Source organism: Macrobrachium nipponense, chromosome 1 (genome assembly GCF_015104395.2).
Source record: "Macrobrachium nipponense isolate FS-2020 chromosome 1, ASM1510439v2, whole genome shotgun sequence".
NCBI lineage: Eukaryota > Metazoa > Arthropoda > Malacostraca > Decapoda > Palaemonidae > Macrobrachium > Macrobrachium nipponense.
This window is the reverse complement of record NC_087200.1, coordinates 79061249-79083721: the sequence shown is the minus strand read 5'-3', so window position 1 is coordinate 79083721 and position 22473 is coordinate 79061249. Positions and strand designations below refer to the sequence as shown.

At 35.8% G+C, this 22473-nt stretch overlaps 1 protein-coding gene across 6 annotated transcripts in view; it reads right to left on the bottom strand.

The window, feature by feature from the left end:
- LOC135219395 (cell adhesion molecule Dscam2-like) overlaps positions 1 to 22473 on the bottom strand; it is a 391041-nt gene that overhangs the window by 86212 nt on the left and 282356 nt on the right. For all 6 annotated transcript variants that reach the window (XM_064256138.1, XM_064256137.1, XM_064256139.1 and 3 more), the window contains exon 9: positions 21908 to 21995. In XM_064256138.1, the coding sequence (XP_064112208.1) occupies positions 21908 to 21995 (88 nt within the window). The remainder of the gene's footprint in view (positions 1 to 21907; positions 21996 to 22473) is intronic.

Here is a 22473-nt window from a genome sequence, read left to right as displayed (position 1 = left end):
AGTCCGGCGACTAAGGACAATATTTTCTTCTTACATTCCTTCAATGTAACTACATTTCCCTTGAAGTATTTTCAAGATTCTCCCAATTTTAATCACTTCCCTACGTTTTCCTTCTCTTTTTGTCCTCAACCACTTTATTATCTGTCTGTCTGTCTGTGCTGGCAATGCGAGTGAGAGGAAGAAATAATTCAAGATATGAATAAGATATGAATCCTACTTTATTTCACTTTGTACAAAGTCTAAGATATTTACTTTCTTTTGGCTCCAGGTACCTTTGATATCTCAAACCATTTTCGCTAAGTTTATTGTTTAACACGCTCTAGACCTCCATTTTCCCTCTAATCTGACTTAAAAGAGAGCATATAAGCATGTTCTTTAATGGATGAAACGTTACTTCATCTACAACGTTACATGTCCCCATTGTTCAAACAAGTGAGACAATACATTCATTTTCTCGTTTCTCTAATCTCTGAACATAACACTCGAATTAGGAAAAATATTAGAACTCTTTAGTCTCATACTTTATTCTGTTTATGAAAAATTGGTATGAATTTCTCACGATCAAGCAAACGACAAAGTTCTTGGGTAGCTTGGGTGGTTTGACATCATCAGGCAAAACGATTCAGCTTATCTTTCGAACATTATATCAAACAATTGCAGTTTAGTTGTATCTTTGAAGCCTTAATGACTTAACGAAGCAGTGGTGACTTCTTATCTTAACCCCAATGTACTAATTCTGGTATTTAGTTTACAAAGAACGTCCAATAACTTTTAAAAGCATAAGAACTACGTCATCAGGTTTTTATACTCTGATCCTGGTATGTGTCATACCATGTTTGCCTTTTTGGGACTTTTATGATTATGAAATATTTGAGTTGTTTTGGTTGACGAATATTTTCGTCATACAACGTTTCCTTTCTTGAGATATTGCAGTGTTCGGTGGAGCTTTTGGCATAAGCTTATATCCCTACGATATCTTTCTTAATATGCAAGTTTTCTGGAACACTCTCAGAACTGAGTAACTTCCAGCAGCAGCACTTACGGACATATTTTGTACTGCTGTACGCAGAACATATTGATGCCGTTCTAGATAGCTCGCTATTTTCTCATTTGAAGCTTTTCCGAAAAACTTAGGAATTGACCTAATATCCACAGAAAGTCCATATGATTCTGCCTCAGCCTTAGCTGAACACTATTGATTCCATCTTAAATTTTTCTCATTTTCATCATGAGCTATTTCCACTTCTTCGTCTCTAATGCAGTTGATTACAGTTTCAACTGCCGTTAACGCTGTGGGAGATTTAGTTCGAATTAATCTTACTAACAGTTGTCGTATAAAATTCATATGCACATTTTTTCACTTGGGAAACCGCTCACTTACGAGTAATTTTCCACGTAACACTAATTTAAAGGCGATTCTATGACAGCTCCAAATCGCCAAACCAGAATGTGTTTAAGCCGTAAGTCATTTATACGACACGGAAAATACTGTTAATGGAAGCACGACAAACCGAACACTCAGTGCTTTCCGCTACAGGTGATTCAACTGAAGGTTTACAATAGTTTACCGAAATAAATGGCTGCCAAGAGGGGACGACCCTTTCATGTGAAAAGTGGGGTGTCTGGGGATTTGGGCTTAAAGGTTACCTTAAAGCAGCGTAGGAAACCTCACTATCTTTGCTAGTAAGGTATTAGCGGCTGGGATGTTTGCTTGCTCGCCCTCTCTCCCCCGCCCCCTCCCCCACCTCTCTCTCTCTTCTCTCTCTTCTCTCTCTCTCTTTGTATAAATTCTCCAAAAATATATTTTACTGCTATCCTATCTGCTCACCCCTTCTCTCTCTCTCTCTCTCTTCTCTCTCTCTCTCTCTCTCTCTCTCACACACACACACACACACACACACACAACTATATATATATATATATTATATATAATATATAATATATATATATATATATATATTAGAATATGTAAAAACACACACACACACACACACATACATATATATATTAATATATATTAATATAATATATTATATATCTTTGACTACAAACCACCTTCTCTCTCTCTCTCTCTCTCTCTCTCTCTCTCTCTCTCTCTCTCTCTGACAAGCCAACCGGAGCTAAATGGATGAAGTAAATCACCTGAATTGCAGCGTTTCAACTCATTCGCCAGGAAATCGTGAAAATTAGGTAAATGTAATTTATTTGTTATGTGTGATGACGTCACGCAGCAATTTAGAGCCTTTTTAGCAATGTAATTTGATATAAAGTCGTTGCCTTATTTTTTAAAACACTTTATGTCGAATGCATCTTTTCAGCTTTTATTTTAGCAATTATTTCTAGACTTTACGTTGTCTTTTCTCTCGTTTATTTTGGGATCCCTGTATATATGTATGTATGTATGTAAGTAAGTATGTATGTACATACATACATACATACATACATACATACATAACATATATATATATATATATATCTTGTATATATATATATATATATATATATATATATAAATGTATAATAAAACGTAAATATGTATATATATAATGTATGTATGCATATATTCAAAATAACATCCGTGCAAGGACAAAAAAAACAACTTTATATGCATAAATCCAAGAAATCCCAATAATACACGTAAGTATTTACACAAAAACAAATGAATAATACACCTACTCTATGTGTATGCATTAAAGTCATCAGCTTGTACGAATGTATGTCATACATACAAACGAGCAGAAAAGTGCAAATTAATAACTTCCAGTCACTTTGCATGTATGAAGGTAAGTAATCCAATTGACGTATTTATGAATACAAGTATGTATGTATATATGTCTGCAAACTGAAGTAACTATAGTAAAGATTTGCAAACGCCATGACAGAGTAATGTATGAATCTACAAACGCCAGCGTAGATCCAATTGGAAAACGAATGTATTTTTAAACGAAACTACTTTATTTGCTTGGCAGAAAGTGCCATCAATAAAATGTAAGTAATGCAAGAGCACTTACATTACTCTTCTAAATAATCCCTAAATCTATTTAGACATGGCTTCTCATACAGTTGAAACAAGGCGCGATACGACCTCCAGCTTACTTGGAGCGATTACTAAAAACTACAGTCAAATAGAGCGTTGTTTCACCAAAGAAAATTAAAATAAATACTCTATATTTTATTAGAAATAATTGTTTTGTACTGTTTAACATGCTCATTATTCATTTTTCATATTTTCATTCTAACAAATAAATCACAAATATCCCATCCTTAAATTCTTTAAGTCAACGCGAAACACCTTTCTCAGGGATTGTCAAGTTTTCGTACAACGACAAAATAGTTTGTAGGCTTACTCCCCAAGTAAGGGATAATGACTCCTACGAGTCCCATTCCCGTTTTCGTTACAGGAGAGCTGAGTGATATCGGTACAAATTCAGAATTCGAAACATAAAGGAGTAATGTCTCAAGCTTAAGAGGTGTAACTCAATATTTCAAACGCCCATTTTCGTCTACTGGGAAAATCTTGTGTATGAATATTTTAAGAATGGTTCCACCCTAGTTGGGTCCACCCTAGTTGGTATATCTCGTTTTGGATTCTCTCTCTTTCTCTCTCTCCGCACTGTCTAGCTGCAATCCACAACAATGGACTAACAACTAGGTACATATTTCACTGCTAAGGTCAAAGGAGGCATACTGGTTTTTAAAAAACGGGCCAGTTTGTCCAGTTAGGACAACCGAGGTCTAGTGAATTCAAAGGAGCGCAAGTTTCTATCTTCCCATGATCGTTTTGCCTCTGAAGTTGGCAGAGAGAGAGAGAGAGAGAGAGAGAGAGAGAGAGAGAGAGAGAGAGAGAGAGAGATTGATTGATTTATAGGGTTTAGGCATAATGCCAAGCACTGGGGCAACTAAGGCCATTCAGCACTGAAACGGAAATTGATAGTCAAAAGGTTTGAAAGGTGTAACCGGAGGAAAGTCTCGCAGTTGCACCATAAATCATTTGTTAGGAAAGTGTGGAAAGTATGATGGAAGAAAGATAATATGAAAGGAAGTACAGTAAAAGGAATGAAAGTTGTTGCAGCTAGGGGACGATGGGACGCTGCAAAGAACCTTAAGTAATGGGTACATTGCACCGCATGAGGTGCATTGACGGCACTAACCCCCTATGAGAGAGAGAGAGAGAGAGAGAGAGAGAGAGAGAGAGAGAGAGAGAGAGAATGATAATCCCACTTTCATTAAAGACCCTTCATATTGTCCTAATCACGTATGAAATTGATGGAATATGACCGACTGAAAAACGGACAGGTGTGGTTCTTCCGTTGCAACGACCCAAGGTTGAAGTCTCCAGGTCCTCTCACCTGCTTTATTCAAGAGGCTTCGAAGCGCGTGATGCGAGATTCCGACAGAGCGGGACAGGCGAGGAGTTTAATCACCAAGCGAGGCTCGTCATATTTTCTTTTGATTGCCAGAATATCAGTCAGAAATCTATCACAGATATTTTCACACCCGAAGGAATAGGTTCTCAAATTTCGGCGAGGTTGTTATTCATTGCCATGCATTCTGCACGGCTTTCATTCATTATTCAGTTTATATTCCTTCCGCCTGTGTCAGTGGATGGGTGGTGCAGATTTAATGATGCCTCAATTAATCTTGCTTAAGTTGGACATGGCGTGTCTGGCTACACTCGCAGTCGGAATATACCACTGATGCCTGACTATTCTTTTTTTATTCTTTTTTTTCGCAGTAGCAAGTTGAACTCTGGTTTGACTTGCATACAAACAAACACACAAAACAAACGCAAATGTATTTACCTCAAGGAATATGGATGTAATAGCTCGTTGGCCTTTGCACAATGATTGATTCACGTGCATTATATTGTATATATATATATATATATATATATATATATATATATATTTTATATATATAGTATATATATATATATATATATATATATATATATATATATATATATGTATATATATATATATATATATATATATATATGTATATATATATATATATATGTATATATATATATATATATCTGCAACTGATCTATCCCTTGGAAAACGGAGTCTTGATAGAAAGAGTAAAACCGCACTTGTACTAAAACATCCTTTATTTTCTTATGACTACCGTTTCGGAGTAACTGTCTCCATCATCAGGTCTATACAAAAACACGAAAGAAAAAAAAAAGAAAAAAAAAAATTAAAATCACTAATTACGATCGATCATTAGAATGAAGAAATGTTACACAAAGGTTCCATTGTATATATAATAAAAACAACAAAGTAATGTACAAGCATAAAAAAGGGAAAGTAAGCAATCAAATAAAAAATAAATAAATAATATATAAATAAATACCTGCATCATGAAGGCATACAAACATACACACTAAAAATTTAAAAACACAGCATCTCCGTGGACCTCTCGTTTGTTACTGAGGAAGGTTTCAACTTTAAAGTGTAGAGACTTTCTACTATTGCCAGCTACCATGGGGGCCACTCGACTAGAGAGAATGGAAAATGAATCTAACCTAAGAGGGTGATCACTATTTTCTGCGTGATCCCGTATGGCACTGAATGGTGGTTTTGTTTGCTAAAAGCCTGTTTGTCCTAACTGATCTTCCCAAGTGTTCAAACCATCGTACACGTGCTTGGCGCTTTGTTTTCCCTACGTAAATTGCATTACAGCAATTGCACTCGTATTTATATACAACATGAGACTGTAGTTCTGGGGGTACGATGTCTTTGTACTTGAACAAACCACCAATAGTATACTTAGGCTTGAACACTACCCTAACATTTAATTGAGGATAAAAATTCTTCAAAAGTTTTAGTAGTCTATTTTTAACAGAAAAACTCTTATTACCATAGAAAAACATGGTAAAATACAGTACTGCTTTATTGGCTTTTAAAATGGAAACTTTCGGGAACAATAACTTTTCTTAGCTGTTTTACCAACATACGTATCTATGAAAGCATTATTAAAACCGTTTTTTTGAAGCATTTCTTTTATAAAACTGAAATTCTGAATGAAGACTAAACAAAATATTTGAACAAATGTAAAGGCACGGGTCACAAGTGTACAGACTAAATTGCGTTATAACTATTGGGATGAATAAGAGAATTTAGTTGTGAGTCCTGTAAATGTTGGTTTCCTGTAAACTGATGTTGAAAAAGTGTTATCGCGCTGTGTTTACTTATGAGCACGTCAAGGAAAGCTAAAGTATTATTGTTCCTCTGACTTCTGAAAGTAAAATTCTATTTTTGGTGTTTTGAGTTAAAATAATCAAGAAACAAGGGTACATGTTCTTCAGATCTAAAAATTAAAAATGTATCATCTATAACGTCGGTAGAACAGTGGTTTTAAAAAGAACTGGGACAATTATCTAACCAAACAACTTCGTGATGAGATAAAAAGGCATTGGCCAAAGTAGGACCGAGAGGGTTTCCCATTGCTACACCATCTTTTTGTTTATATACATTTGCGTTAAACATAAAATAACATTCAGACGCAGCTAATGTGAGTAGTTTGTGTAACTGTTGTTTATTAAATTACGGATACTATTGGAGTCATTAATAAGTTGTTGATGCATATATCAATGGTTTCTGCTAAAGGAATATTAGTAAATAAAGATTTAACATCGAAACTCACAAGAACACAATTACCTAGTTCTAGATCACAAATTTCTTTGGCAAAAGTAAATGAATCTTTAACTGTATACTGATTGTATGTTACAGGAGCTAAAATAGGAACAAGAAACTTTGACAAATGGTAGTTGTCCCAGTTCTTTTAAACCACTGTTCTACCGACGTTATGTAGATGATATTTCATTTTTAATTTTAGATCTGAAGAACATGTACCCTTGTTTCTTGATTATTTTACTCAAACAAAAAACACCAAAATATTGAATTTACTTCAGAAGTAAGAACAACAATACTTTAGCTTTCCTTGACGTGCTCATAAGTAAACACAGCGATAACACTTTTTCAACATCAGTTTACAGGAAACCAACATTTACAGGACTCACAACTAAATTCTCTTCATTCATCCCAATAGTTTATAAACGCAATTTAGTCTGTACTTGACTTGTGACCCGTGCCTTTAACATTTGTTCAAATTATTTTAGTCTTCATTCAGAATTTCAGTTTTATAAAAGAAAATGCTTCAAAAAAACGGTTTTAATAATGCTTTCATAGATACGTATGTTGGTAAACAGCTAGAAAAGTTATTGTTCCCGAAAGTTTCCATTTTAAAAGCCATAAAGCAAGTACTGTATTTACCATGTTTTTCTATGGTATAAGAGTTTTTCTGTAAAAAAAAAAAAAAATAGACTACTAAAACTTTTTAAGAGAATTTTATCCTCAAGTTAATGTTTAAGGGTAGTGTTCAAGCCTAAGTATACTATTGGTGGTTTGTTCAAGTACAAAGACATCGTACCCCCAGAACTACAGTCTCATGTTGTATAAATACGAGTGCAATTGCTGTAATGCAATTTACGTGGGGAAAACAAAGCGCCAGCACGTGTACGATGGTTTGAACACTTGGGAAGATCAGTTAGGACAACAGGCTTTTAGCAAAACCACCATTCAGTGCCATACGGGATCACGCAGAAAATAGTGATCACCCCTCTCTTTAGGTTAGATTCATTTTCCATTCTCTCTAGTCGAGTGGCCCCCATGGAGCTGGCAATAGTAGAAAGTCTCTACACTTAAAGTTGAAACCTTCCCTCAGTAACAACGAGAGGTCCACGGAGATGCTGTGTTTTTAAATTTTTAGTGTGTATGTTTGTATGCTTCATGATGCAGGTATTTATTTATATATTTATTTATTTATTTATTTTTTTTAATATTGCTTACTTTCCCTTTTTTATGCTTGTACATTACTTTGTTTTTATTATATATAAAATGGAACCTTTGTGAACATTTCTTCATTCTAATGATCGATCGTAATTTAGTGATTTTTAATTTTTTTTCTTTCTGTGTTTTTGTATAGACCTGATGATGGAGACAGTTACTCGAAACCGGTAGTCATAAGAAAATAAAGGATGTTTTATGTACAAGTGCTGGTTTTACTCTTTATTATATATATTTTTATATATATGTATATATATATATATATATATATATATATATATATATATATATATATATATATATAATAAAGTGCGCGCGAATTACATCATTATGTGAAGACCAACGGGCAAATACATTCATATTCCTTTAGTTAAATACATTTCCGTGTATTCTCCCGCTCTAAGGCGTCGCGGAATTGCTGCAAATCACATGTACCAGGAATCAACCACATTGTATTTATTCAGAATTTGAGAAATGAAGCTAACTTCGACATATCGGTGACAATGAATAACATGAGATTTCCAGAAATGCTTTCGCACAATGATAAGCACAAAGGCATCGTATCTGAGGGTGTTGATTTCGGGATAGAAATGTACAACGCCAAAAGAGCAAAGTGTGAAAGAAAGAGGTATGTTACAGAGAGAGAGAGAGAGAGAGAGAGAGAGAGAGAGAGAGAGAGAGAGAGAGAGACCTATGTTGTTTATGTATTCATTGATTCCTTTCCTCTGTAACAGAGAGAGAGAGAGAGAACGTTGTGCATTATATGATAGCTATGTTACACTTGTTAAATAGACAAGTTTAGATGAACTGGAGTGTATCTAGTGTATTTATGACATTTATGAAAATTAAAGTTGCATTGCATTTTCTTTTTTAGATAGCTAGATAGATAGTTAGACAGACTGATAGATAGATGGGCAGGTAGACAGACAGATTAGATGAACAGTGTTATTTACGAAATGAAAGTATGGTAATTGCAGATAATTACTTATGATTTTATGCACTACACGATGGAAATTTAATACTGAAGTTGCAATCGCAAAACTGAGAGATATAAGTTTTGCTTCACACTGCACCAGGTACATTCAAACCAAGCGCGCAAGCACGCGCGCACAGTCGTTCGGAGATTGATGTGCAGTTTCACCGCTCTGTCCCTCCTCCCATCCTGCTCTTTAAGTCTCTCTCTCTCTCTCTCTCTCTCTCTCTCTCTCTCTCTCTCTCGCATACATGCAAACGTAGGGTATCTCAACACATATTCCCATAATCCCTAGTTAATCCCCTACATTGCCGCAGGGGCTTTGCAGCATTTGTAACTAACTCCACGTAATTACTGCGTGTTACCGATGTAATCCGGCGATTGCACCGATGGTTTTTGGGCTCAGCCCCAGGCCAGGTATTTAACTATTGTTAAGATAAAAAACAAAAAGGAAAAATGTGGGGAAACTGATAATTTAACACCGCCGAGATAAGGTATACTTGAAGGCTGATAAGTTGGTGAAGAAATTCGATGAAATTATGAGAGAAGCTAGGGATCCCTCTCTCTCTCTCTCTCTCTCTCTCTCATACACACACACACATATACACACATACACACACACACACACACACACACACACACACACATATATATATATATATATATATATATATATATATATATATATATATAATATATATATAAAGTCGAAAGATGAACAAAAATTCTAAAATATAGGAACTGGAATATCAAAATTAGGCCAGAGGCTAAGCGATGTGACCTATGAGGGCATTCAGTGCTGAAAGGGAAATTGAGAGTAAAGTTTTTTTTTTTCTTTTTTAAAGGAGGAAAACTTTGCAGTTGCACCATGACAAAAATCTAAACTACAAATATTTGGAATTTGTTACAGGCTGCGCGTTTTCAATACCACAGTGCGTGAGTGATAACTACGCACTTTCTGGCATGTATGGGTTAGAATCTTGCACGGTATGTGAGAGCTTATCCCTTGAGCTTATCTATTTCCCAGTTAGAATTCGAAGCTTTCAGAATATAGTGTACCAGAGAAAGTACGAAGAAATCAAGAAGTTAAGGTGTCTGAACACCTTTCAGACTTATACCCTTTAAGCTTTGCTGAACCGATCATGACGACATGGAATTACAGATAGCAGTATTTTATTCTTTCATTCATTTCTCTGTTGGTAGGATTCTAATTCTGCGAATAATATTTCTAATCTTTTTGAGGATTACGGTTTGATAAATGATCTTTTACTTATATATTTCGCTTTTCAAATAATTTCCATCGCTAAGTATGTTATTTGTTCAGAACATTTTAAAATGTAATGCTTTCATCGTCAACTAAAATTCATTTTCATTATGCCCATAAAAAAAAAAAGGTGGGAGAGGTGGGAGGGAGCCTACCAGCCTTGGGAACAGGTCAGGAACAGTTGATCAGAAGAGCGGCGAAGAATGAAAGAAAAAACATTTACTCTTAAAATTTAACTGCACTTAGTTAGGTCGATACTGACTTGAGACCAAGTGAAACTATCTTCACTATTTTCTTGAATTGAATTGAATATAGAATTTAGGCCAAAGGCCAAGCACTGGGGCCTATGAGGTCATTTAGCGTTGAAACGGAAATTGACGGTAAGGAAAGTTAAGTATATCTTAGTTTTACCAGACCACTGAGCTGATTAACAGCTTTCCTATGGCTGGCCCGAAGGATTAGATATTTTTACGTGGCTAGGAACCAATTGGTCACCTAGCAACGGGACCTACAGCTTATTGTGGGATCCGAACCACACTTATTCGAGAAATGAATTTCTATCACCAGAAACAAATTCTTCTGATTCCGCGTTGGCCGAGCCGGGATTCGAACTTCGGACCACCGGATTGGCAGCCGAACGCGAAAACCACTCCTCCAGCGACAGGAGGAAAAACCTCGCAGTTGCACTATGCAACAATTGTTAAGAGAGGGTGGAAATTAAGATGGAACGAAGAGAATGGACGCTCCGAAGAGCCTTAGGTAATGCCTACAGTGCACCGCATGAGGGACAGATAAGAGTGGCTGACCCCCTTCCTAACATCAAATCACTATTGCCTAGATTTCAGAAATTTAACCTCATCTACTATTTACGAAGCAGGCTATACTCATGATGATAGTGAATTCTCTTTAAAACCTCAAGAATGACAAGCTGTCACACAGCAGATACAGCAGAGCACCCACCGTTCAGGATCAGATCAAATCGCCTCAAGAGTAAACAGAAAGTAAAGAGCCTTAAAACGACGGTGCCAGCGACCAGTTTCCAAGCCTAAAGAATAGTTTAATAGCAGCAGAGAAATGTGCCTCATCATCTTGTTGGAAAAGACAGCTATGCTCAGTTGGCTTTCAGGAGAAACTGAAGCCAGAGCACTGAGGTAAACAAACTAGTTTGAAGGAAGGAAACTTCACCTCACTGCCACCCAGAAATAACGTAAGTCATTTACTCAAAGCACAGGAGACAATTAAAACAGGAATGGCTACAACTCAGCATACATTCATGGGGAGAATGGGCAAAGGAAAATAATCACAAATAAGAATGCTTCTCTTTTCTGTACCTACTCATACCGAGTGACTATCTCGGGGAGTTTTGTGTGAAGTAAGAGCTTTTGATGTTTATAGAATCTGCATTCCTCTCAAAAATACTTGATTACTTAATACTATACTATCAAGAATTCCAATAACTATATTTTCATTCCCTTTAGGTAATTTTTCCCATGTGTGGAGGTTTGGGTGGTTGGGCTTTTGGTTCTGTGCAGGTCCTTTGGGATGAGGTCACTAAACGCATGACATTTTTAACCCTAGGTCATCTAATTGTATGTGCTACGTACGTATGCATGAATGTATATACATATACATAGTATATATACACATACGTATATAGACAGATAGATAATAAATAGATATAAAGAGTTAACGTTTAATATACATAAGATAAACACAAATACGGGCCGCATATATATATATATATATATATATATATATATATACTATACTATATATATATATCTATATAGCTACATACATATTATAATATATATATATATATATATATATCTATACATATATATATATATATAGATAATATATTATATATATATTATATATATATATATATATATACTCTCTCAAGATAAAAAAAGCAAAAAGCGCGACAAGTGAAACCCATCCCTCAACTGCACGGGAAACATGACTTTTGTCTCCTGAAACCCGAGCTTTACGAACTATGTAGCAGGAAGACTGAAGTTCTTTTTTTTTTTTTATTTATTTTTTTTGAGTGAGGAATTTACTGGATTAAAAAAAATGGCGAAATTAAACGAATATGCCGAGTCTGGCATTTTGCAAATGGTTATTTCGCGAGCGGGGTCGTCAGCAGTAATGCGGACTGTTTACTTTCCGCCCAAAGCTAAGGGTCACTTTAAGCACACATACATACATACACACACATTATATATATATATATATATATATATATATATATATATATATATATATATATATATATATATATATAATGTTGCTGTATTTCTGCGAGTGATTAAGAAAACGAACAGGAACACTAATATCCAGACTCTTTTACCCGGATAAACAAACATTCTCTGTCTTCGTCTCTCGTGTCACCGAAGAGAATCCCGAATGGGGGTGGAGGGGGTTGATGGGGAGGGCGAGAAAACGGTTCAGGTCGGTTTTCTAAAAAGGAAAGAAAAAATAATACATACACCCAACTACGGTGAATGGTAACCCAGACGGAGAAATACATCGGATTAGTAATTCACCCCAAAACCTTGCCGTGAAACTGTTAACGGAATGAGGTTGCTGGCCTCATGCTGTCCAAAATTCTGATGAGGTCTGGCATTTCTAGCTGGCCACCCATCCGCGTACCGACCAGATTCAACATTGCCGCTAATTTTGCTGATCATATGACCAGATATATATAGCTATAACAGACAGGTGACTGCCGTCGACAGTGACACTTTTATTTCTGTGTACGAATCAGCAATTCAACTTTGCTTTTCCTGTGATATCCTGATTTGCAAGATGTGTTAAAGTTGTTAGTCAATTCGCCATCCTTACTCCTGCACCCCCCCCCCCCCCACACAAATAAAAAAAAAAAAAAAATCCTCATAAAACTGAACATTTGTAGTTGCAAACCTCGGGAGCGTAAAAACAAATTAAATTCCGAAGAAGTGCACATCTGACTGGGTAAAATGGACGACGCAGAATTTGATTTCAGACGATATGGATGATTTTTTTTAATACCAACTGTACGCGATGCCGCCACATGGGGATGAGTACATACGCAAATAATGATGGAACGGGAAGAAATGAAACCGCATATTTCTAACCATGCCAAAAACAAAGAAAAAATAGATAAAAAACAGAAATTTGTGGCAGGGCGTGCGCGCGAGGTTCTCTCTCTCTCTCTCTCTCTCTCTCTCTCTCTCTCTCTCTCAACTGAAGAGTAACACAAGCCCTCATATTTTCCGTTTTTACCCGGTGAATATCAATGAACATGTGACTGCATAATTCCTCGAACGATAATTACCCGGCTAACAAAATTGGCGGAGGAAACTTTTTCGTCCGAACTCACTTCGCTGTCTATTTTGTCTCTCTCCTTCAGTGAGTAGAGGATATTTGGAATTCAGCCAGAATTCGGGAGCAAAACTAACGAAAATGTACACTGCAAGCATATTCAGTTGGCAGATATTCCGAGTAACTAGAGGCCACGTTACGGTATAAAATGTGGTCATTTTTTTTAGCGCTGCTTCGATACTTGCAAACGGAGCAGCCAGTTAGCTGATGGAATGTTTGTAATGACGGGAATACTCAGTTGTCTGCCTTTGTTTCACATGTTTACTGACAAACTACGCGATTGAAACTGTTGCTAACTTGGGGAGTAAGCCTACAAAACTACTCTATTATTGTTCTTGTTGTGGGGTAAGAAAGATCGATGCAAAAGCCTAAAAAGGTCTGAAAGAAGTATTTTGCGTTCAGTTAAAGATACAGGAATTTCAGGATAGGATAGTTATGATTTATCTATTAGAACGAAAATGTAAAAAACAAATCACGTGCATGCTAAACAGTACAGAAGCATTATTTTTAATAACAGCGCATTTATTCCAATGTTCTTTGGCGCATTTATTCCAATGTTCTTTGGTGAAACAAGGCTCAATATGAAGGTAGATTTTAGTACGTTTTTAATTTAATTTATAAAAGTTGCGAATATAACGTTTACAACTTCTGCGCAAGGGGAAAATCTTGCACGCAACCCCAGTAAGCTGGAGGTCGGATCACGCCCTGTTAATAATCTAGCCTCTGCTGGAGAACTTTGTTTTCTAGTCTAGTACAGGTTTCAGGAACCTTTGCCTACTTTAAGGTAACGGGGTTATAATAACTACAACTCACTGCAAAAGCTCATTACGGATCATGGTTTCAACTAGTTTTCTTCCACACGTTGTCATCGACCCTGAAACTGGCTTTTGCCGGTAGACCGTTTCCGAGCATTGCATGGAAGAATCTTGAGCTTCCGGCTTCTGAGACGCATTTTTTCACGGAGTTCTTTGACCTGTCCAGCTCTGACCAGTTCTCGGTAAATTATCCTGATGGATATTAATACGACATCCAATTGGCTAACTTAATATCGAGGATATAATTTGTGGTAATACTGAGGTACTGTAATTGAGCGGACACATTTTATCCGGATGGATATCCCACAAATTTCCTATTAAATAGTCCTACATTATTTGGGTTATACTTAGACATTGAGCCTTAGGTGGACACTGTTCATACAAACAAGAGTCCAGTTTGATCCCTCAGTATATGCCGGGTTTAGGGGGCGGGCGGGGGGGGGTTAGTGGTGGTTGTATTGTGAGACTGAACCTCTGTCCTACATTACTTGGGGATACTTGGACATTGAACCTTAGGTGGACACTGTTCATACAAACCAGAGTTCCTGTTAGATCCCTCAGTTTATCCCGGGTTTAGGGGTTGGGGGGGGGGGGGGGGGGTGCGTGTATTGTGATACTGAAACTGATGCCATAATGTCTGAGGGTTCTATTCAAATGGATACCTATAACAGTTCCCATTAAATGGTTCAGTGAATATTCCGAATAATTTGTTGATACTTAAAGCCCCTAATTCTACCCGACTGTTTGTTTTCAGGGGAAACTAATTATAACTTGCCAGGCTTACGTTAGACGAAATATTTGGCAATGCCCACATGCTACACTCATATCTTTCTAGTCAATGAAATCGGCAAATACTAATGGAATTAAAAGTAATCAACTAATAATTGGCCAATTTGAATTTTTTTTTTTAAATTCCCACTCGTTAATGGGGTCCTGAACTTCTCTAAAAGTTATAATGGCTGGACGCTAATGATTTAATGAAATGTATTTGACAACAGACCTTCCTAAATCTCATTATCAGGTGACAAAGAGAACCAGTTTTAAAAGCACCCCTCTTTAGCATCGAGTTCACATGTACAACACTGAAATGTATTTATAAAAGCAACACTCCCCACTATTTGTTATCTACTTAAAATCCAGCTATGTGGTTCCTAGATACAACTGAAATGCGTTTAAAAGCAATCATCCCAGCTATCTGGATACTAGACAAAGCAGCTGAAGACTTTTTTTAAAGCGATTCTTACTGCTGACTGTTACTAGACAAAGTCGTGAAAGGCATTTAAAGGTAAAAACTAAGTCATGTTTGATGATAAGATTAAAAAAAATGAATGCTTTTGAAAGCAGCCACACCACAGACTAGTTACTAAATAAAACAGTGACATCCATTGGTCACATGACAAAACGGAAATACAAATAGAAGCAACTATTAGTCCTTCCTGGTTGTAAAATAAATCAATAATATGGTTTTGAAAGCGACCCTCCCTGCTTTTTGGTTAGAGATTTAAGAAGGCTAATCTTTTTAAAAGCAACCATCCCTATTTTGAAAGCAACAGTATGCTATTTGGTTACTAGATAGAACTTCGCAAACATTTAAAACCAAGCCTCCCTATTATTTTTACTGTTTAAAACACTGAAATGTTTTTAAAATGAAACTTTCGGCTGTTTGGTCGCTAGATGAACAGTGACATGCATTTAGAATGAAGCTTCCCGACGAACTATTATTTATCAGATGAAAAGGTTCCGTGCTTTTCTGACGAATTCCATTTCACATTTTGATAAACTTATGTTTATCATTTTTATGTCATTCAGTGACGAATACGGAAAACATTATTAGCCCTACCTCTTATCTATCACCTTGCACCTGCACATATTATTAACCCGATTGGAGCTTCCCAACCATTAGGTAAATGCAAAAAAAAAAAAAAAAAAAAAAAAAATCTAAGACATGCGTTCGTCTCAGTGCTAATGTTAAGTAAATAGTTTTAATTTTGGTCGATAGCTGATCACATCAAAACCTATGTACGCAATTGCAGTGTTTCTCCTTTTTTCAGCGTAGAAGTGGTCAATCAAATGATTTATCAATAAACATAAAAGAAAATTGATGGGTTGCTGGTTGGTTACGTACTGAAGGAGGTCAAAGCTTTACATTTTCGTGCAGATAAGGCTATAAGATTTTGGAGAGCAAACTTTGGGAGGAATTCGGATATGGAAGTGGAAAGTGAAGCCTTGAAATTGTCCAACCATGAGCTGACTAATTTTACGATGCAAAATTAGGAGGAAATGCCATAGTGCTTATCAGACAGTTGATTAAGAGATAGCGAATATGATTCACTTCTTAAATATTAGTTACAACATATTTGAAAAGGATCATCTCAAATGGCAAATAACCATATTTTATACACACCCACATATATACGTATTTGTCTGATGAATTTTTAAAAATAACAATCTTTTGGATATTAACCAATTACATTTAACCAGACCTAATGTAGTTCATTTCATAAAAATAACTAGTTGCAACATATCTGAAAATGAATATCTTAACTGACAAATAATTTCATATATATATATATATATATATATATATATATATATATATATATATATATATATATATATATATGTGTGTGTGTGTGTGTGTGCGTGTGTGTGTGTGTGTGTGTGTGTGTGTATTGAAGATAATAATCTTTAGTAAATCTATCAGCTATAACCAATCCTGGGTTACCCTGGAGTCGACAAAGCTATTTCAAAATAAACGGTGGATCATCAAAGAAGTTCGTCTTAAAAAGTAATTTCACGGAGCAAAGAAGTGAAGAAAAATCGCCTCACGCTTGATAACTTAATCAAAGGCAGAGTGGAGTGAGTGCTTGAAATCAGAAGTCTAGAAAAAAAAAAAAACAGAAACGAAACAGATGTCGCGCAGGAGAGAGAGAGAGAGAGACAGAGAGAGAGAGAGAGAGAGAGAGAGAGAGAGAGAGAGAGAGTCAGTAGCAAAGGGAAAGCGAAAGAGATTATAATCTAGCAGACATCAAAGCCCTTTTCCTGACCTGCTTTGGCTAATAATGCAGGCAGAGGACGCACATGATAATACTGATTATTTCAAAGGTTCGATATAATGTTACAGAAGGGTTTTTATTTTCTTCTTAAAGCAATGATCATAAAAGTAAGTCACTCTCTCTCTCTCTCTCTCGATGTTGCACGGGTATAATATAATGAACTTCCAGTTGACACTGATCTTTTTAACAGAGAGGATGTGGGTCATATTATGGATGATGTTACAAGGGGATTAACTAAACCACCAGCAATTTTACAACAACCTGACGGACACTGCGCGTGCATGCTAGTATTATTTGCGTGGGTGCTTGGGAAGCGGGAATACAAAGGATTAGTTGACGGTATTAGCAGGTAATACATGCATGACCCCCTCATTACGATAAAGGACGGATATAGATTTATAAGGTTTAATTTCTCATTTCGGTTTTTTTTAATACGCGACCTTTGTCATCGACTTTTTGTGGGGTAAATAAAAAAATCTCATTGATAGAAGCAATATAAAAGTGATAATTTTGGTAATTCATATTAAACTGAATAAAAATCAGCTCAAATTTCCAAAACTGCCATTTCACTGTGGTATATATCCCAAGTCGAGTTTCCCTTTAAGGCTTCGTTATATGAGTTGAATGCAAATACTTTCTACGAATAGCAGTTTTCATAACATGGCGGCTAGATCTAAGTACGCGATACTGTTGAATGTTTTCATTACGTATATTCGTCTCTTACAAGGTAAAAATAGCCCCAGTTTCCGCAGAAAATATAAGCAACATAATTTTTCGCATTTCTGGTCTCGCTGAAGTGGTATTTCATTCTCTTAACGTGTTCTTCCACTATATATATACATATATTAAACACGTGGAAAAAAACGTTAAGAGGATAAAATACCACTTCAACGGAAGAAGAAATGGGAAAAATCATGTTGTGTATGTTTTCTGAGGAAAATGGTGCTATTTTTCCTTTGTAATATATATATATATATATAATATATATATATATATATATATATATATATATATATATGTGTGTGTGTATATATATATATATATATACATATTATATATATATATATATATATATATATATATATAATCTATATATATATCTATATATATATATATATATATATATATACATTTACATATTATATTGCACATATGGACTTATGTATGTATGCAAGTATATATACTATATATATATATATATATATATATATATATATATATATATATATATATAAGACAGAGAGATAGAGAGATTCTGTACTAAATTGGTGTTGTATAGGACCGACCTCCCGGCCAGGTATCTGAATCTTTGAAAGATCGGAGGCCACTGAAGACCCATGATTGATGAGTGATGTCGTGTAGTTCTGTAAAAAGGCCAATAAAACCTGAAAAACGCAAAAATGATCAACCTTTAAACGTATAAGAAATCTTAATTTATTTTAATTCTCATTAAAAGGCGACTTTGTCATATCCAAAATTTGCAACTCGGCGTCTTACACACTATCCAGAACTTTGTCTCTTGCTGATGACGTAATTGCTTTCAATTAGAGAGTAGTGCTCATAAAGTATGAATCAGACACAAGACCAACACCGTTTGGTAACAGTTTGCGTAAAAGATTCAATTGAACAAGCGATCGGTAGTAACTAACTGTCCCAGTATTAAAAGGTGATGTAACTACATGGGGTAGAATTTGAAACGGCAAACCTTTTAACTTTTTCTTCCCGTCTCCTCTCAATAATATCCTGACCTCGTCTTTCTTGTTCGTTTTCAGAGGCCATCCTGTCGGGATCCGTATGGTATATGTCACAGGAACCGTTTATTTATCGTTAACATTTCTTTAAAGAATAGTCTAATTGCTACTTGAATGTCTGAGTTTTTATAACATTCAGCAACGTTTACTTATGTAAATAAGATCTGTACTAATATAGCCTTATTTACCTGGCAATTACTGTCTGCAAGGGCGCGCGTGTATGTGTGTGTGTGCATAGGAATCACCAACACCTTCATTCATATTGTGTGACGTCCATGTTTACTCAGTAATGAAGTACCCTTGTAAGCTGGCCGGCGAGCCTTTCCACGTTAAACCCCAGAGACAAGAATGCTTAAAGCAAAGCCTTGTACTACAACGTTATTTTAAACCCAATAACTCCAAAAGAGCAAAATTCCTTTACAAAATATGATACCCATACTGGTGTAGGAACTTTTACCTGTTTCTGGTCAGTATGAAATCAATAGTTCGAAAAATCACCCAATCTTATGTTTTGCCGTTAAGATCGCCTTAACAGTAATGCAAATGTTGGTTCATTCCTGTGACCATTATTTAGAAGGTCTTTACAGATTCTGGTTAGTGTTAAACGTGAGTTCCAGATATGAACAGTATTAAGAGCAATGGTATTACAACAATTCAACCCTTTGACCATTACAGTATATGTAATTTATGTAATTTGGGCTCTGCTAAACCAAAGCCTGCAAACTACTTTGTTGTTGTTCTTGTTGGGGGTTAGGAAAGGTCTATGGAGAGCCTAAACAGGTCTGAAAAAGGCGTTTCGCGTTGAATTAAAGATAAGGGAATTTTAAGATAGGCAATTTACAATTTACTTATAAGATTGAAAATGTAAAAAAATAAGTAATGTGCACGTTAAATAGTACAGAAAAATTATTTCCAATAAAATATAGCGTATTCCTCTCAATTTTCATTGGTGAAACAACGCTCTATTTGACCGTAGATTTTAGCACGCGCCCCGCGTTAGCTGGAGGTCGGATCACGCCTTCTTCTTAAATGACAAGCTCCACCGGGTTCAGACAAATCCCGCATGAAGGCGGTTCATCAAGAGCTTGTGCAAGATGCTTCTCTCCTTTTCTTATTGCCCGAATATCCAAGAAGGCAACTAACATTTGTCTCAATTAGGAAGGATTCTGAGCGAGTGACGCGGCCTTCTCTGCCCGTTTGTCATAACCTTTGACGTGGGCAATTAGAGGCTCATCTTTGCGTCTTTTAATCTCGAATGATAAACGTCTTTCTTGCTATACTGACCCACGAAGCTTGGGTGTCTATCATTATTATTATTGATTATTATCATCATTCAGTAGATGAACCCTATTCATATGGAACAAGCCAACATCGACTTCCAATTCAAACTTCCAAAGAATATGGAGTTTATTAGGAGGAAGAGGACAGATACAGACAAAAATGTATGCAAATGCAAGGAGAATAGTATTATGGTAGTAATGCATTTCATTTTAGCTTCAACTTCTGAAGTTCCAATTGCACGACATCCTGAGGGAGGCTGTTCCACAGTCCAACGGAGTAAGGAATAAAGAACCTCTGGAATTGAGAAGTTCGACAACGGTGCACAATTACTGCACAATGGTGCTGTTGTTCAGCGAGATTGGTTGCTCTTTGGTGGACAGAGGTCTTCCTATAACTATCAACAAGGCAAAAAAAAAAAAAAAAATAAATAAATAAATAAAGAAAAAAATAAAGAAAAATAAATAAATGAGGCGAACACTATAAAACATAGAAAAAATAATCCCGAACAAAAACAGTCCCTTCAAACAGATCGAAAAGAGGGTCAGCAGGACGGTCTTCCACTGACGGTGATGATACGTCACTTAGTTCCGAATTCGCAGTTTATTAATTATGCTTCATTAAAACAAAACTAATACATAGCAGAGCGGGAAAATAAAACTGTAAATAAGAGGATATTATACAAACAAATAATATGAAGAGTATTGCAAATGCTTCCTTCAATAAGCTTTTGTTTTCTTATATAAATTTTGTTCCTCTGTACACTGATATAGCTACCTCTTTCGTGATGGATAAAAACATTTTTTTTTTTAACATGGCTGCTAGCAAAATAGCTTATTGTCTAGTTATATATACTGCCTACATACATGCGAAAGTACATTAATATATATAAAAATATACATATATATATATATATATATCTTCATATATATATATATATATCATGTTAAAAATTACAACTAACATCTTGTTAGGGGAAATTTTATTATGAATTCCTAAGTCAGAGAAACATGGAAGCGTTTAACCTAGAAAGAAAAACGTAACTACTCTCATTTCCGGTGCCTGCTATGAGAGAAACGTTAAATAAATACATCAGTTTTAAGAAATTTTATCAGGTTTACAATAAATGTTAATTTTTATTTCAAAAAAGTGGCTTCTTAATAATCCATTTCTGCAACCAATGGAAAAAGCCTGAGGTACGCCGTAATTACCAGATACGTATCTGTACATTTTCATTTTATCGATAACGTATCACTAACTTGAAAGACAATGGAAAAATCAGTAAGACGCCTCATAAATACAAAAATATATCAACCGGTTACTCATACTTATCCATAACGCCTTAGAAAAGTCATTGCAACCAAGATGACACCTAGAAAAATGGTTTAATAATAAAAAAAAAAAAAACGTACGAAATCAGGTCATTGCACCACAGACACTTAAAAAAAATAAAGTTTAGTTAAAGGATCACACTCATCCGTAACGCGTCAGGAATCGAGTCACTGCACCAAAGAAATTTATAAAAACGAACTTCACTTAGAAGATACTTACCTCCTAAATCGAGCTGGGCTGCTCCTTGGGAGGAATCCTCGTCGTTCTTGGCCAGGCACTGGTACATTCCTCCGTCCTCTCGCGATATCTGGGGATGAAGGAAATGACTCAGTTACTACGAGGTGTAAATATCAGGTGAGCACCCGGGAAAATACGTACTGCTTTAGACAAATGGTGTGTATGTGTCTGTGAGTATTTATAACAACTTGAACACGTGATTCGTTTATCAAACATAACGACAGTTGAAACAGAAGAAGAAACGTGCTGTAGGCTTTGACCGGTTTCAACATTTTTCTAAACCGCTGACGAAGGGCTGGTACTTAGTGTTAGAAATCACAATATAGTATATACTACAGAGACAGTACTGACGTACAAACATTTACACCGAAGGTCTTCTCTTCCCCTTGCAGAAAGAAGTACTACATACTAAGGTGATCTAAGTCACTCCCTTGTTATGATATCAACCAAGCGGCAACAACTGATCCACGTTAATCACCCATTTCCAACTGGGGATGGTTTGAGGGAACCTACGACCGATTGTTGTCGCTGAAACGAGCAGCTTATCT